The sequence below is a fragment of the Microtus oregoni genome, unplaced genomic scaffold, assembly GCF_018167655.1.
Source record: "Microtus oregoni isolate MIOR12 unplaced genomic scaffold, Mior012 000001F_ref0000356, whole genome shotgun sequence".
NCBI classification, from domain to species: Eukaryota; Metazoa; Chordata; class Mammalia; order Rodentia; family Cricetidae; genus Microtus; species Microtus oregoni.
In genome coordinates, this window is record NW_024543060.1 from 37,733,375 (window position 1) to 37,752,016 (window position 18,642).

Consider the following 18,642-nt stretch of genomic DNA (forward strand, 5'->3'; position numbering starts at 1 on the left):
GGAAATGTATCTGCACTAAATCGTATGAAAAAGCACAAAGAGCCAAGAGCGATTGTACCTTGTAGTCAGCCACCCGTTCTGTACAGCCACTCAGTGCCTGTCACCTATCTCCTAAGCCCTGGCCCACCTTCTCTCCACCACAGCACTGACATCTCTGTTCTCTCGCTACTGACAGAAAAAAGCAAGAGCAAAGGTAAATATAGAATCATCACATCTCAGGATAGAAAGGGCTTTAAAAGACGCGATTGCTGAATATTGATCTGCTCACTGCAATTAACTCAACTCCCAGAGCACATTGCCTTCAACTTTTAAAATGCAAGGCAAAAGCAAGAGACATAATAAAAACAAAAACTAAAGGAGCGGACCTCTTTGTCTTAAGACAAAGTTTGCTACTATGAGCATTTGGTTAAGCAACAACAGAAGATTTTCTTTGTTAAAAAAATATTTTGGCTTCTAAATATAGTGCAGGGCAGAGCTGGAGATAGGCAAGAGAGCTTTAGAAAGACTTTGGAGTACGTTCCGCAAACATGTTGTGAGTTTCTAATTAAAACTACTCTGGCATAACCAACCTGCATGGTTTTAAATGGAAAAACCGTGTAGCATGTTTATTTAATGCAAAGAGCAAAAGCGACAGCCTTACATTTACTCACAGAGACTGACTTTTAAGTACAGACTTTGTAACACAGAGATCCTCACATAAAAATGACCAGATGATTTAAAATCAAATAATGCCACTAGAAAGCACATCAGATGCTACCAAAGGATGCCACTGGGAACTAGTAACAAGTAAGGAATGCTCCCAAATGGATGGGTGTGCAGTACAGACACGTATATGTGCATGTGCTGAGTGCCCCCTCTCCCTTTCTGCCATACTGGCTGAGACCCAGAACATGCTATATTCTCGCTAGATTGTCAACAAGCTCCAGTGGTCCTCTTGTCCCACTTCCAACAGCTGTATATGTGCACACACAGCTTGTGATGTGTGCCGGGAATCCACACTCAGATGCCCATGTTTGTGCAGTGAGAGGCACTGAGTCATCTCCCCACCCCCACTTAGTTATATTTCTAAAAGAAGTAGAAAGATTCTGAGATGAAGTCAGTGATATTCCTAGTCATATTTTTGTATTGTATTTTGGAGAGGAAAAGCCGAAGTGCCCCATCTGGATGTATAGTAAGGACAGGCACGTGAAAGTGGGAGAACTGGCTCACTGCTGCAAGAAATGAACTAGCCAGGGGAGTGCTGGAGAGCTCACCATGGTGGTGGTGAAGACAGGGGAGAGCTGGCGGCTGACCAACCCTGCAACTGCCCAGGTCCAGTACCTGCAGAGTTGATGTCCAGGAAGAGTACCAGGGAGGATCCAGTGGCTATGACATAGATGAGGGGCCTCAAACCATCAAGGTCTGCATGTAAAGATGTGTGGATAAAGGGGTTTACTGTGTGACTTACTGCAGCTTCCATGATGAGATTTTCCCTTTCTTTCTTTTTCCCCCTCCCCCGATTTTTCTCTTAAATTTTATTTATTGGAGAGGGGGTTGTAGGGGCAGAGGATGGATGCAAGGAGACAGGAGATGGGTGGGATTGGGATGCATGATTTGAAAGACAAAAAGAATAAAGTTTAAAAAAGACTCACAAGAAGCCCTCCCACTCCCCCCCCCCAAAAAAAAACCAAAAAGAGGACAGGCAAAGCACAACTCACTGAAAAGTTAGGCTGTTTTCTAAAAGGTCAAAGGTCTCAGAACCCCAAAGTTAGGCTGTTGTCTAAAAGGTCAAAGGTCTCAGAACCCCAAAGTTAGGCTGTTGTCTAAAAGGTCAAAGGTCTCAGAACCCCAAAGTTAGGCTGTTGTCTAAAAGGTCAAAGGTCTCAGAACCCCAAAGTTAGGCTGTTTTCGAAAAGGTCAAAGGTCTCAGAACCCCAAAGTTCCATTTTAACAATTCGCAAACATAATACTGAGTGATGGGAATTTCTTAAGAATGCTAATGGGCAAACTAACAGAAATGTATAGTCAAAACCATGGGAACTGATTTGTCTCTTGGCTCCGATGTGCCAGGGGACAAGGGACCTCTTGGTCTACATTTACTGCTAGACTCTTAGAAGAATTCTTCTTTATTGAAACACAGAAAGCAATGGAGTGGCATGTCGCCTTTTATTGTGGACTTTATCAGCACAGCTTTTTAATTATAGGCTTAGCATTCTTACAGCTGCATCCAGAGAGTTCCTTTCACCTGAGTAAAACACGCAGACGAGATGAGTGTGACACAGGGGTCAGGAAGGTTAGTGATTCCAGCACACTTTTATTGAATTTGGCAAAGGTAAGCTATCACACAGAAAGAACAACGAAGCAGCACATATAATGGCATACTTCCACAAAATAAGACAACGGACACAAGGGCTTATTTATTTTTTGGTTTTAATACTCTTTTATTCCTACTAATTCCCAATATTTCCAGAGTACATAACATTAAATGAAGCAATGCCAAGGCAAGAGGGATTTCTAAGTATCATTTAACATTACTTCCTTTTCCTGAGCAAATTTCAAATTGGTGCATTTTTATAAACATTCCATTAGAGACCAAAAAGCTTTGATTTTCAAAGTAGCAGTGATGGCCAAAGGCTTCATTATGCCAGAGAAACACTGCGAACAGTTTGGGAACTGACGCTGGAGACACATCTTTGCCAGACTCTAGAGAGATGCTTACAGGATTTTTCAGCCTGCCAATGTTAACTGAAGTATATGTTCTGGATGAGAGAAAAAGGATAGAGATGCAAAAGCCTGTTCCTGACCCTACTAGAATACTGAGGAATGAAAGTTGTATTAATTTGACCTTTTTCTTTTGATCATTTATCTTTCCTTTTAAAAGTATTTATTGAGAATTTCATATACAAGTATATGTCATTCTTCCTCTTCTCCTCTTGCCCCTCATAGGCACCCCAATTTCTCAAATCCATGGCCTCTTATCTTTCAGTTATATGTGTATAGATTTATAAATAAACCTCCTGACGTCACTCAGTGTTCCTAAGTGTTTAGGGCTGACCTCTCTGGATCAGCTAATCTACAGGCTGGTTCCCAGAAAGGACCGATTCTCCCTCTCCACGTAGTCTTCAATTGCTTGTAGTTTTTATTCTTCTAGAAAAAAGTCCTGTGAGAAGTCCTCCTTTCGTGTTGGCAATTCAATTGGTAGTGTCCATTTATTAAGTCTTGTTTAGGCAACCATACTGCTGAGATTTGGGTGTGTATCTTCCGTGCTCTACATGGAAGACACTATCTCACAGCAGACATGAGTACAGTAAGAACATCTATAACAACAGCGTTCATAGGACGACTTTTTCTCCACAGCGTCTCATAAAGAAGGAACAAAATGTGTTTTAAAGGGGCCAGAAGAAAACAAACGAGGCAAAATCAATTATTAGAACCTAACGTCTGTGGAACTAACAAAGTTTCAGTATGTATGCAATTAGCTAGTTGAGAAACTTTTGTCTTTCTCATTTATAACCCCAATTAAAGGACTAAATACAATAAGCACAGGGGATTGGCAAGACTACCAACTCCAGGAAGGTTCTTCCTCAAAGACTTGGTCATATTCTTATTTTGTGGGTGTGCACCTGCCTGAGTGCATGTGTGCGCATATGCTTCCCCCACAGCACGAACGTGGGAGGCAGAGGACGAAAGGCAGAGCAGTTCTCTCCTCCACTCAGGCTGGAAGGCTTGGCAGCAGATGCCTTTACCTGCTGACCACCCCTGAGCATGGCATTCTGGAAAAACCATTTGCTTCTCCTAACGTATGGGAATCAGTCATCAGGCTGGGCACACACCAGCCATCACCTTGCTTGCGGGAGGGAGCAGAATCTTTGACTTCCTGCTTTTTCCTTACGTACTAACTGAAGCAGCCAAAACAAAGTGAAAGCACTTGGAGTCTGGACTGGTTTTTGTGCCCTAGCCTCTCTGACAAATTTCAGTGCTATTAAGTTACGTATCAAAGTCTATTTCAAGACGCTTATTTTAAAATCCACATGACTCTGGAAAAGAGGCAAAATAATAGCAGGCCCAGAGTCCATGCTCAACCAGCTGCAAACACCTCAAGAAGGGCGTGCAGGTTGTCCTGACAGTAGATGGCAGAATCTGATGATCTTCCCTTTCAAACGCTCTTCATAACTGACTATGGCATGCCCAGTTTTCTGCAGATGGCTCTACTGTGCTGTTAAATGTCTTTGTAGAGCTCTGGAATACCTTCTCTACTCTGGCCAAATTGTTGTCTCGCCATCTAGTTAATAACAAGTGTAAGAAAAGAGAAACCCTAAGTTTCTATGATCCAGAATCTTGGCATAACAAGAAGCTCTTGTCTTTGGAGCTGAAGCATCATCCACCGGGCTTATGCTGAAGCACTGAGGAGGCCAAACCACAAAAGTAACACGTGACAGTGTTTAGGGAATGGTGTCTTCAGGTTAAAGCTACATGATTGCTGATAACCTGTTCCCTAGTATGGCTTTTTATGGCTACTTGCTAGGCAAAGATTTTAAAGACCTGGTGTGTTAAATGCTTTGTACCTTCATTTTCTGGTTATCTGGTTAGAGATAAGTATTTCCTGGGCTGGCAGGAGGATTCAGCAGGTAAAGGTGCTTGTGCAATGCCTGATGGTGACCTGAGTTCAATCTTAGAAACACACATGGTGAAAGAGAGATAATTCCAGCAAGCTGTTCTAAAACATGCAGCATACGGGATGCAAGCATCAAACCCTCATAGCATACATATACACTCACACAAAATAAATAAGTAAATATGGCAAAAAGAAAAGAAAAAGACACCAAACTGTCCTGGGCTAGAAGGGAAGCTAAGAAGCACCGTATATGCCTCTGTAGGGGTTGTGACCATGTGTTTACTGCCATCTTTAATCTTTTTTTCTTTTGCTATTGTTTTTCCAATTTTAATATTTCCTTTACCATTCCAGTATGTACTGTATTGCTAGCAGTGTATCACGGCTGCTTATCACTAGAGATCATTATGTTAATATTGAACCCTATTCTTAAGAAACATGTAAATTGTTGATGGGTTGTCCCATTATTCTAAAATTTCTATATTGCTAAGTGCTATCTTACTCCATAAAACAAGACAAATATTTAATATTTTAAAATCCATGAGTATCTTAGGTTTTCTACTGCTGTGAAGAGACACCATGACCATGGCAAATTTTACAAAGGGAAACATTTATTTGGGGGCGGGCTTACAGTTTCAGAGGTTTATTCCACTGTCTTAGCAGTGGTGTGTAGGCAGACATGGTGCTGGAGGAGTTGAGTTCTACAGCAGAAGCAACCATGTTCCTTACAGGGCAGCTTGATCATATGAGACCCCATAGACTGTTTCCACAGTAACACACTTCCTTCATTTTAGAGCACGTGGATGGCACTACACGGAGGGCAGAGAGAATAAAATGGTGAAGTTTATGCCGACATAGGAGTGTGATAATTTATCCTTGTATCAAAAAGAGGTTAGCTCACTCTGCCAGTTTTCTTCCCATTCCTGTAATAAACAACATGACCAAAACAACATGGGAAGGACTTATTTGGCTTATACTGTATAGTAATTCATAAAATGAATAGGCAAGTTGTCTTAGTCATCACTGGAGAAAATTCACAATTGTTCCTATGGATTTTAACTTTTTTTTGTCAAAATATTACATCTTACTATCAGCATAAAAAAATTAAAGCCCATAAGACAACAGTGACTTTTCCCCAGTGATTATTAAGGTAGCTTGCCTACTTATTTTATGAACTACTATGCAGAATAAAGACTACCAAAATGAAAATAGTTAACCCATGACTTGAGATTTTGTATTTAAGAACAACCAAAATTACTATAATAAAGAATGGCCTAGGCACTGAAAAGATGACTCAGAAGCTATGAGCACTTGCCTGCTCTCTCTTCTGGTTGCTGAGGACACTGCATGCAATGTGGTGCACTGACATACATGCAAGCAAAACATCCATACTTCTAACTGTATTACTTATTATTTAATACCAGCACTTGGGAGGCAGAAGTAAGCAAATCTCTGTGAGTTCGAGGCCAACCTGGTCTACAGAGTGAGTTCCAGGACAGCCAGTACTACAAAGAGAACAGAGAAACCCTATCTCAAAAACAAACAAAACAAAAAAGAAAAAAAAATCTATCACAGAGTTGCCTTTGTATATAAGTTTAAGTACAGGGTTTGTTTTGTTTTCTTTTAAGACAGGGGCTCCTTATATTGGTGAGGCTGGCCTTAAACTCAAGGTCCCTCCACCTCTTTCAATCTTTCATTATAGGCACGTTGGCAGAAGTATTTTCTTTGTTGTATTTTTCTTTCCTCTTCTTCATTATACTCTACTTCAGTATACTCAATCTACCAATTAGGAAATTCCCTGACTTGGAAAAAACTTTGATTAGGCATAACGTGATTGAGTAGCCTGCATAATGAACCTATCAAGACTCTGAGTCTGATGGGAGTGGGACGCAAAGGAAAGATTAGCTAGGGGTGCTGCCTTGTTTGTGGGCACAGAGGGTCCAAAGCAAGGCAGAGAGGGGAATTTCAGATAAAGAGGAAAGGAGAGAGCTGAGCTGAAGCAACTCCAAATTACATTTGGTGGAAAGAAGACTCAAATGCTTCAGCATGATTCTTCTCTTGCCTTCTATGGCTTGGCTGTACATCTTCCATGTCTATTTTATCTCTGTATGTGTTTTGGCAAGGTGCAGAAGAAATACTCTATCTACACACTACAAAGAAAATTGATTCTAAGCCCCACCCAAATCTTGGATTTAGAAACTGAGTATCTCAAACATGATAGGCAAATTCTATACCACTGAGCCATGTTCCCAGCTGGCCACATTACTGAGATACGTTTCTGAAAACGCTTCCTTAAAATTTTCTCTTTTAAAAATTAAGCACTTAGTTCCATAAACTCCCAGAGAATTTCCAATCAAAAAGTATTGTCTATGACAATCGTAGTCACACCATACTTCTGTAAAAATGTCATCTAGGGAGGTATATTGAAGGACAAAGAAAACACATCTTCTAAAAACCCGAGACAAACGATTTCTGTGCCTTGGCACGCCATTCAAAGAATAAAATATAAAAAGGAAAGCACACTTTTATCTCTGACTTCCCAAGAGTAGCCGGAACACACATTTAGCGAACACAGCGACTACTGTCAGCACTGATTGTGACACCGAGAGTAGCACCACGGTTTACTGGGTGTCTGCTGGCAGAGGAACGAGACAGAGATCACTGGAAATTCCTCTTCCTTCCACTTTCCCAAAGTAATGTTTCAAACACCAGTCAGAAGCTGAGTATGGTGGCAGTGCCTGTAACACCAACCAGACAGAAGCTAACACAGGATTCCAGGTTTGAGGCCATCTGGGAAGCACAGAGAGACCCTCTCTCAAAACAAGAGCAAGATAGAATCTACTTGGCAAGCTTTCAAATAGAGAACAGGGTTGAAAACAACAGCAACACCATTTTAAACTAACCATGCACTTAGACTTAAAGGATTACACTGCTGACATTCTCATGAGAAATGACCTATACGTTGGGCCACATCTGTGAAGAGAGACACACTAATCCCTTTGAAGGCAAGTCTCTAGTAAAGCATGGGCCCACACAAGGTCACTTAGGGTCACAAAGGCAACTATAGACTGTGTTTTTTGGTAGCTTTTTTCCTTTCTTGTACCACTGGTGCGAGACTTGGTCTCTGGTCCTTTGCTTAGAAACTCTAACTAGTAAATCACCTTTCCTACACCCTAGCACCCAGCAAGCACTATTCTCTCTATGCTATCAGCGATACAGATCCATTTTAATGTGAGATAAATCTCATTTTTTGGGAAAAAATTTAGGAAAGGATTGCCCTTGAAATTTGCATGATAATAATCAGTCACAAAAAATACCATTTTATATCTTTTTATATTTACAGAGTAAAAACAGGCATATTTCCAAAGCATAGTAATCATAACAAAATCTCAGTAGTAGAAAACACTACTGATGAGTGCTAAGTCATTGAAAACTACCCCAGACAAGTATTGATATATGCATTTTTTCACTTTAGCTAAATCTGTTCATTCTTTTTCTGTTCCTTCTCTCTGTATAAGGAACACTAAGAATAAAACAAAGAACTGTGATCTGGCTACTCTGTAATTATTCAGATGAGTTATTGAGGACTAGTGTATGCTCAGAGGGCTATAAGAAGGACTACAAGGTAAGTAAAAGCCATCCTTCCTGTTCTCAAAAGTTCATTATAATCTCTCTGACAACCCCACTGCTCAGTTACAGCACTGCCAGCACCTAAAATATACTATCAACACAATAAAGACAAGGCTACAGAAAACTGCAGTAAGTGTCTATCACCAATTAGCTGTCTGTCCTGAGAAGGGCCCTTCAGGCACCCAGCCCAAGGGCTTGAGCACTAGCTGCTGTCACAGTCTGGCCCCAGGGTATCATCATGCTTCCCCTGACAGTCTACAAGTTCTCCTTCTGGGAAAACCAAAGGGCAGAACAGAATCAGTCACCAGATCAGGCTGGGGTCAAATACCAGGAATCATTGTGTTTGTCAGAGCAGAATCTGGAGGGAAAAAAAGATGCTGGAATGAATAAGTCAAGGGGGAAGAGCAACCCTAGCCAGCCAGGCAAGCAGTGGCTAAGAAAGGGAGTGAACTGGCATGTGGTCCTTGAGGAAAAGCAGACTCAGGAATTAGAACTGAGCCACAGCATAGAGCCAGAACAGAGCTAGATAATCCAGCTTACACAGAGACTCAGACAAGAAATCCAGGACTGGAAAATCTCTTACACACCTCCACCTCCTGTGGTTTCCTCTCAAACTTCTGATTTCTGTCATACCTTAGAGAACCTTCCGAAAATCTCTGTTCACTTGAAGATCTCTTCATCTGGAGAAAATGCTAATCTCTGATGTCCTGTTATCTTAAAACTCTCACACATTTTTTGAGGACAGAAAAAACTTAAACACCTTCCCACCCTGGTTAGTTTACTCTAAGTGGTGATGGAGCAGAGTGAACAGACAGCTTCCTTCTGTCAGTTCCAGAACAGAAAGCTACACGTGCACACCAGATATATATTTACATAGTGTAAACATACGTACATGCATTTGCAAATACATCTAAGTGCCCTTGGGCTGGCAGAATGAGTCGTCACTAAGTTTTAATGCTGATCCCGCAGCAGGACTGATTCCACTTTAATGAGTACCAGAATAATCAAAACAAAAGGGAGGCATGGCACAACTTGGCCTAGAGAAATTGTGGATGTCCTCACAGATAGTAACACTGGGCTGGATTTTAAAGAATGGGTAGCCATTACATAATGATGATGATAATGATGATGATGATGATTATAATAATAATAATAATAATAATAATAATAATAATAATAATACTGGACAAGACGAGGGAAGACGAGGAAGAAGGTATGAGCCAAGGTATGCAAGTACAGCAGGATAAAGACAAATATGTGAGCCCAAGGAGAAATGCCACATGACTAGAACAGAAAGAAAACAAGGCAAGAGAAAATACAAGGAAGTTTAAAGGTCAAGCACTCAAAGCCTTGTAGACCAGAGTTAGAAATTTGAGTTTTACTATGAAGGTGACTGGGATACATCAAATGTCATCAGATAGAAGAACAAGAAGATCAGATTTATAGTCTAGATTTCAGGTAACAATAAAGTAGATACTTGAGGTTCAGGAGACTTTCAAGGGAGAAGAAGCCAAGAGTGAGGTTGAACAAGAAATTATTTTTATCTAGGCTACTGGGAATTAGATGAGACCTTACAAATGTAAGTCCGAGAGGAATGTTTGAAAGGACATCTGAACAGCCAGGTGTGGAATGAGGAAAAATAGTAAAACTAAGACTAACATTTCTATATTTGGCAACCCGATGAGTAGTGAAATTGCTGACAAAGACACAAATAAACCAAGAGTGTACACAGTTTTCTGCACATGATGGAGTACAGTGGGTATACTTATTTAGACACAAGAGTATAAACAGTTTTCTGCACAGGATGGAGTATAGAATATAGTGGGTATATTTATTTAGACACAGACAAAGAAACATCCCATTCCTTCATTCTTTGTTACAGTTGTGGGGGTCTGAATGACAGGCCCCCATAGGTTCATAAACTTGAATGTTTGGTCCCCAGTTGGCAGAACTGTTTGGGAAGGATTAAGAAGTGTGGCCTAGTTGGAGGAGGTGGGTCACTAGGGGTGACATTTGCCTCTGCCTCTGCCTACTGTCTTTAGACAAAGATGTGTGCTCTCAGTTACTGCTCCAATGCTATGTCTGCCTGCCACCATGCTCCCCATCATAATGGCCAACGAGTAAATCCTGAATCTGTAAGAAAGCCCCCAATTAAATGCTTTATTTATAATCTACCTTGGACACACTGTCTCATTACAGCAATAGAACATGTTATAAAAAGATATAGAAATAATTCCTTTAATCCTCTCAATATATTATCTATATAAATTGAGAGTATCAATAAGCTAAACAATGTGCTTAATGTTGTCTACTGTTAACTTGTTTATTTAACCAATACTTACCAGGTGCTTAAGAGGTTTAAGAGTCCTGAACATAAAAGATATAGGGTGCAACATTCTTAGTCTTTTGAATTAAGAGTTCAGAATTGAAGAACAATGAACTGAACACGGTAATTTAAGAAAATGAAAGACTAAATTGAGCATGCTGTAAGACTGGCTGAGTATAACTATGTACTCTGCTATAAGTACATTCAAAACTTTAATTGCTTAACCTCGAGTATAACCTTTATGGTAAGTAAGTTTCATTGGCCCATTTCACAGTAGCTAGTGTTCAGTCCTAGAGAGTTCAAGCATCAACATATTTGAATGCTTCCCCTGTATGATTTACTTCTGGTCTGACAAGAAATGGTAAGGCAATGGAAAGGAATGAAGACAGGGGCTGGTCTCAACAACATGGCCAGGAAAAGTGACTGCTGATTGACAGCGGCAGCTAACAAAGATCAGGAAGCAGAGCATCCAAAGCAGAGGACGCCAGCCCTGCATGCTCTATAAACAGAGGCCAGGAAAGCTGGAGGAGGGCAGCTGGGAACGTGGAGACGGAAGACGACAGGACAGAGGAGCGTATGCAGAGTCTGGATTTCATTTTTGGAAAATACTGTGCAGTTTCAATAGGAAATTTAAGCCAGCCACTTGATTTAGTCTGTACTATAGACAATTTCTGAGTGTACCAGAAAATGAATTATGCAGAGAACACAGGGACAGAGTGGAAGCACAGAAAACTGGATTCAGGCAGTCTGTTTCTGGAACTAAGACCTTAACCACCATGGTTTGTGCTGACAGGAGTAGAAAAATGTAAGCATGAGTCTGCAGTTCAGGAAAGGAAGTGAGGCCAGTGTTGTACAATCAGACACCCTGGTAGCTGATTATTAAAGTCACAGCAGACAAAACGGTTCAAGAGACACAAATGTAGTAAGAAGGTAAGGAATGTCAGGCTATAATCCAGGAGTGTATCACTTCCTTTCTAGTACCCTTGTTTTCTACTAAAATGACATGGTTCTTACTGTCAGAGAACTTTAACTTTCCGTAAAGGGAAGGTGGGCATGGGTGAACACAGGTCTACCCAACAAGTTTTGAGGTTGTTGAAAAAATAAATCTATTATTTAAGTCAAACTGTGTATGTATTTTGTTCTGGAAGCCTGAGGTGACTAATACACCTTCCTAATTCTTTTCTATTCAGGTGTCTAAAGTGCACTCTTCTGGGTGACTTAGAGAATAGTCTGCTCAAACTGAGGGCTGTATCAGAGAATCATATCATGTTACTGTGTAAGAATTATTCCTTTACACTTGACAACAAGACAAAAGGAAAATAATTAGTCAAGGCACTTCCTATGCAGAGAAGGAAATGAATGGGTGATTTTTGTATGTTTGTATTTACTTTTAAATTCTTGGAATTTCATATTCTTTTCTACATAAACATAAGTACTCTGTCGTGAACCATATCTGGGCATTTTCAGCTGTGATCAGCCTGTCCCTGAATCCCTCCAGGGTTTACTGATGCAGAGTAAACAAGGCTATAAATGACATACATTTAATACCTCAATGCTTTGCAAATTGATCTGGAATAGGGGTCAGCTCCAATCACTGTCCAAATGAAACTATTCCCCTCCCATGGAGAGAAGGCATGCACGTTAGAAACTGCTACAGGGCGGCTAGATTCCGATGTGGAGCTGCTCGTTTACAAGTGGATGGAGGCCAGATCTCCTCAGGTGAGATTCTCCAGTTATTTATTTGGTAGAAGTCATGGATATTTAAAAGCATACATCTTTGTGGCTGGCATTAAACTTGAAATCTGGTGGGCAACTTTTCAAGAAATAAAAGCTACAAACAAAATAGCTTTCATTCCATTCAGCACGCTGTGGGAAATGACTAATGGATAAGCATTACTGTGACTGGCAGGGCGAGCTGCCAATAACAGGGATTCAAGCCCACATAAAAGCAACACTTTCTCAGGTTATTTCACTAATTTGTCAGTAAGACATTATCTGACAAGAAGGAAGAGCAGGGCTTAGAGAGCACGGGAGAAGGGAACATCTAAGAGTGAAAGTTCTACCTTTGTCAGCACTGGTTGTGTAATCAGGATTTACTTCCACCATTTCCTAAACCATATTGCATCCAACAAGAGCTATTTCTTCTCTGGTAGGATATACGTCCATCATTTACTTTTGTCTTCTTACAATAAGTAAAGAAGTCTAGTGGTCAGAAGCAGAGAAATGGTGGCATTCTGACATACATCCTGCAAGGAGACTGCACACCTTGGCATCCATACTGCCTTCTCATTTGCCTGTTTCCTCCTGTGGATGGGTGGGTTGGGGAGTGAGGACTCCAAAAGTTCTCTCATCTCTTTTCCATCTTCCCCCTTAACTCCTAGTTCTTCCTTACCACTTTGAATAGACAAATCAAAACGCCAAACAGGTCAAAACTTAGAACTCCTAACAGGGTGAAGTCTCCACCATCATAAAAGGAGGAGTCAATTCACTTCATTACAGTTTCAAGTTTGTAGTTCAAACACCCCACTTTATTTCCTGCAACTGTGAAGTGCTCAGAATCTGAGGTGGTACACCTGAGTTCAAATGCTCCTGCTACCTCTTCCTACTGAGCAGATTCAGATAACAAGGGAGTTAACCCCTCTGTGCCGCCACCTCTCACTTAATCACCTATACCACGGCTTATTGATTCAGGGAGAGAGTGCCTTACATGGACGCTCAACCGTTATCAAGATTATATAGTCAGAAAATAGCTAAAGGGGACTGTTTTAAGATTAACATTCATTAGTACTATTAAATAGTTAGATGTAAAATCAAGTAAAGCTTCATTTGTCTTGGGGAATATAAAACAATATTCTTATACATCAAAAAAGGAAAGGAGTTTAGAATGAAATCCTTTCCTCTCAATTAGCCTCAACTAAAGCTAAGACTTGAACTTGACACTCAGAATCATTCAACTTTTCTAAATGAGTCAAACAGAACGCACAAGCCATTACAGAGTCAGCTAAAAGCACTGACAAGCAGAGACTTTGCTCTGTGAGATACCTACTTTTGGGGAGATCTGTTGTCAACTTCAGCCTTCAGTCGTAAATTCTCCCTCAGCAGGCCACCATTTTCCAACTTCAATTTTTTATTTGCCTGAAAGAAGAGTTAAAAATAATTAAACATAAGCTAACACAAAAGTACCTTGTAAAAATGATGACATGAGCCATCTGTATTCTTACAACAATATCAGCAAACTGAATACTAGACACAGTCCTCAGAAACGTAAAATCACCAGTGGAAATAACTTGAAACTGCGAGTACAACTAGGTATTTAAAATCTACATTCCCCTAGCACTTTCTAAATCCTGTACTCAGGGAAATGAAGTTGTGTTAGGAGCTCAATGCTACTAAGGGACCACACTAATGGTAAATATGTTTCTTTTTTTTCATTTTACCATAATTGAATGCTCTAAACAAGACAAGATTGCATCATACACAAGTATTTACAAACTAATGCTAAAGAGTTCATTCTTAAACCGGGAGACTAGTTTCTTTGTTACTATTTAACACTTCTCTAGTGATAAATCTAACCCAAGTCATCTACTGACTTTCTTTCTTTAACAGGTCTTTCTTATTCTGTCTTTCAACTTCTGATATCCTTAAAATTTGGGCAATATTTCCTAGTAAATTCCACCAATTGTACCTTCACATACACATGGAAGAAAAAAAGTCCTTTAAGAATGACTTTTTTTTTTCTTTGTTTGTTTAATACCGAAAACTTACTAAAATCATGCAGTAGCTCATCTGGAATGCATAGGCTGACACAAAAGAAAAGAGGGAAGCCAGAAGCTCAGTATCACAAGAGCTTAAAAAAGATAAAATAAAATAAATATTCATGCTCTTGTGTTGTAAAATATTACTTTAAGGTGTGTTACATTTGTTTATGCTGTGGAACATTTGTTTAATGATGCAAAGATACAATGTATTCTTTCATGTTGCATTTGTTTAACTCTGTGAAGCTGTGATTTTTTGCCTGTCTAAGCCACCTGATGGTCTAATAAAAGAGCTGAATGGCCGACAGCGAGGCAGGAGCAAGAATATGTGGGGATGCAGAGAGAATAAATAGAAGGAGAAAAAGGAGGAATAGGAGAGGGGGACACCAGGGGTCAGGCACCCAGCCACACTGCCAGCCACAGATGGGATAATTTAAGATAAGAAAAGCTGGCTAAAAACAAGCCAAGGTAAGGCCCTGCATTTAATACTAAGAATAAGCCTCTATGTGCGATTTATTTGGGAGCTAGGTGGAGGGCTCCTGGAAAAGACCAAAGACCAGAAGAGTCAAATGAGTAAAACAAACAAACTACACTCTTAGACTTTAGAATTTTCTTAAAAGCCACTTTATTTAAATTTTTTTTGTTACTGCATTTGTGTGCCACTGAGAAGATAAAATTCTCTAGGTTAGTCACCAAACTTACTAACCCAGCCAAGAAAATGCTATGGCTAGAACATTTATGCTCATATTTAACAAACCATAGAATTACTGTCAGGGAAAAAGGAAAACCTAAGAATTTTGAAAACCTATAATAAAAACATTGGCCAGAGTTTCTGACTAACTTCCAGAATGTATTACTTACCTACTTTAATACAATTGTATCTCAACGGTAACAAGTAAGGGAGGTGGAGAATACTCACTTGAAGCCTATACCCCTACTCAAATGTTTGCTCACCTTCTTCAGGGATGCACACAAACCAGGATGCTGGAGGGTTAATTCTTTAAGTGACTGATAGACACCACCATTATTACCCTCTGAAGATATAGGAAAGCCATTTACTTCCTCATACACCAACAATGAATTAAGCTTTCAAGCACAGCACCGTAAAGGGAGGCACTTAGTGAATATTTTTTGATGATGACAAGAAGCTTAAATTAGAACTCACCTGACTTCCTTTCCTATCCCACCCCCTAGTACTGGGATCATATTATGTTTCAAGATCCCTCACTAGCCCTGTGGCTTTTTAATACTTCTCGTTATAGGCTGGATAGCTCCTAACTATTAAAAGGACCTAAAGGTTATAAACAGTAGAGTTCTGCCTACTTACAGTACCTGAGGATATCAAAGCCTTTGATTATTATGCACTCTCAAGTCTGACTGGGAGTGACAAGGTCTCATGTTTCCAAACTCACGGATACAGGCAGCATCAGACGTCCATTTGCTCAAACCAAGTCATACTCTACCGAATCGTTTTTTTTTTCAGCATCTGACTGAGATTATTATTTGTACTTCATATTTGCATTTTGTCTCTGTAATCCACGTTTCTTACTCATTTGTAATTTATTACCTAATATTTTCACTGGGTACCCCAAACAGGCTTAGTGAATATACCAAATAATTCTGATAACACAGTAATTCTGACAAGATGTTCATTTACTAATTCTGATAACGTGTTACTAAAGTAACATAAAGACGCAGGGAGACATGGATGCAGCTCTTTCTGAAAGCCGTCTCCATATTCCTTTCACACTGGCCTTTTATGAATCGCACCACATTCTTTTGTATATGGAGACTAATTTGAAAATGTTTTTCTACTACTTAACCTCGCTGAAGATATGAGAGCTAACATGCAGTTGTTCTTCTATAAAATACCATACGGAGTCCATTAACGATTTCGTGGCTCAGGACGCAATAATTCAGAACAAGAACAGCATTTTAAAGAAATGGAGATAGGTTAAAAGGGCAGTTGTAGAAACGAGTGCTATAAAATCACACCAGTTACCACTACTGTACTGCAGGGCAGATAATCCTCAAGTCAACCTAAAGGCTGCTCTATGTTCCAGAAAGCAATAGAATACCTGTCACTGTGCTAGTGTTAACGGTACGCATCTTTATCTCCTTTCTAGACTTAAAAAATCCCAAGTTTGCTTCCCCAACCTCAACTAATGTCCTCTGTATCTTGTTGGATGGATAGACAGCCCATGTGCCCCATTACTCTCCTGCGGAAGTGGTCTAAAGCAGGTGCTCATGGCTTTCTCTGGAGCTAGTCAGTAAACTAATTCCAGAATGTACTTACATTCAGCTTTCAGCATCAGAGAATGGCAGTGCTAAGAAAGACCTGGTGAAAATCTTTTGTTCAGCTGGGTACAGTGAGACATACCAGCAATCCTAACACTAGGAGTCTGAAGCAGCAGGGCGGTTAATGTGAAGCCAGCCTGGGCTACATAGCAAGTTCAAGCAATCTTTGACTAGTGAGATCTTGCCTCAAAAAACAAGCCAATAAATGTTTCTTTGCTAAGCCGGGAGATGGGATATGCTTGTTTCAATGCCCACAAAGCAGTCACTGCTGTAAGCTTAAAAACTTAAGGCAAACCACAAAGAGGGGGACAGAAACGCATCCTTTCAACTGATGCAACTCTTCCAGAAGCACGCTCATAGACAAGCACTACAGGTCTCCAATTATAGTCACAAATGGAACCACCTGATACTTCTTGGCAGCTCAAGACAGCTAATGAAACGACGTGTTCCTAGTACATGAGCATCTCATCCAGGCCTTAGTCCTGCTCTCCCACATTAGCCGTGGTGAGTCAAGGATACGGCTATGTATACTTGTGAAAGTGCGTAAACTATTGTACAACTTCAAAAACAACCACCATAGATTTTCGCACGACTACAACTTACCTCTTTTAACTTATCCACATCATCTTTTACTTTTTCATAGATTTCATTAGCTGTTCTGAGTTTTTTCTTCCATTCCACTACCGTTTCTGGGTCACTTTTACTTTGATTATCTGCTGCTGGATGTTTGTCTTCGTTTTGGCTGCCCTGCATCAAGGTTAAAGGGTCCAGAATAGTCTTGATCTGTGACTCCAAGCTCAGGTTTTTACTTTTAAGTTCTTCTACTTCTTTCTGCAAACAATCTATTTCATCCTGAAAGAGTATGGAATTCAACGATCAGATATGAACTAATGCTTGTATATGCTCAGCCAGAGCCAATGTGTTCTTGAATATTACACTCAAACTTTCATACATACATGGACCCTTTATGTACCAGAACGGTTTTATAAGGAAACAGTCAGCTTAAATTCTCAAAGTATTTTGTCTCTCATAAAAATTGATACCAGTTACTTACATTTGAATTCAAAGACAGCTCTGGTTTTATAAATGTCAACTCTTTGATTTTGTTTAAAATATCATCAAGAAATTAAGAAAAAACATGAATTTCAACAACAAAGTAGATTCCTATTCAGACGGAAAATTTGAGGCATCTTAATTGCTTTACAGAGAGAAATTTAAAAGCTATTGTTCAAAATAGCCAGAATTTTGTTTATATTTGTATTTCTATATCTAAAGTAGGAATGAAATCTTTCCACTTTTCATCCCAGATCAATCCCAGCAGTGGTCTTCAACCATTACTCAGAGCCATTCCAAATATCTGCTTCGCTGCTCTGGAACTGCTGTTGCTCTTGAATGTGAGGGCAAACATTTGGGGTAGATTCTTCTGTGTAGTGCTGGGAGGCTCTGCCGGTCAGAGGTTGCAGACTACCACAGCCTGGCAGTTTTCTCTAAGCGTGGCAAAAGAGAGGACTCCCTCCCTCAGCAAGCTTCCTGTTCTTTATTATTCTTATGGGGGTCAGAGGTTGCAGACTACCACAGCCTGGCAGTTTTCTCTAAGCATGGCAACAGAGAGGACTCCCTCCCTCAGCAAGCTGCCTGCTTTCTATTATTCTTATCTGAAGGACTTTTTTAGGCCCAGGATGTCTGACCTACCTCAATGGCGACCCCTGAGACAGTTCCCAGCAAATGTTATTCCCCTGCTGTTCACAAGGCAATTAGGCAAATGCTCTAGTCATTTCCATAGGACCCTACTGCCACATAGGAAGCCTTGTGATAGGAGCATGCCACCTAATGCAAACTAGGATCTGTCCCCAGGCTCCCGAAGTCCTATATATTCCTTCTACCATGGACTAAAGTTGAGCTGACTCACCTAAGTCTGTCTGCTGGAGGGCTGTCCCTGTCCCTGGCATATCCACGGTCATCCCAACCCTGTGTTCCCTACTCGTCCTAGCTCTGTTCCCCATTTCTGCTCCCTCTACTCTCATGGACCAATGTAGCCACAG

At 40.3% G+C, this 18,642-nt stretch overlaps 1 protein-coding gene across 3 annotated transcripts in view; it reads right to left on the reverse strand.

The window, feature by feature from the left end:
- Positions 1-18,642, reverse strand: part of Obi1 (ORC ubiquitin ligase 1) — a 41,599-nt gene that overhangs the window by 3,941 nt on the left and 19,016 nt on the right. For all 3 annotated transcript variants that reach the window (XM_041663103.1, XM_041663112.1, XM_041663117.1), the window contains 2 exons: positions 17,204-17,452; positions 13,594-13,682 (listed from right to left, as the gene is read on the reverse strand). In XM_041663103.1, coding sequence (XP_041519037.1) covers positions 13,594-13,682; positions 17,204-17,452 — 338 coding nt within the window. The remainder of the gene's footprint in view (positions 1-13,593; positions 13,683-17,203; positions 17,453-18,642) is intronic.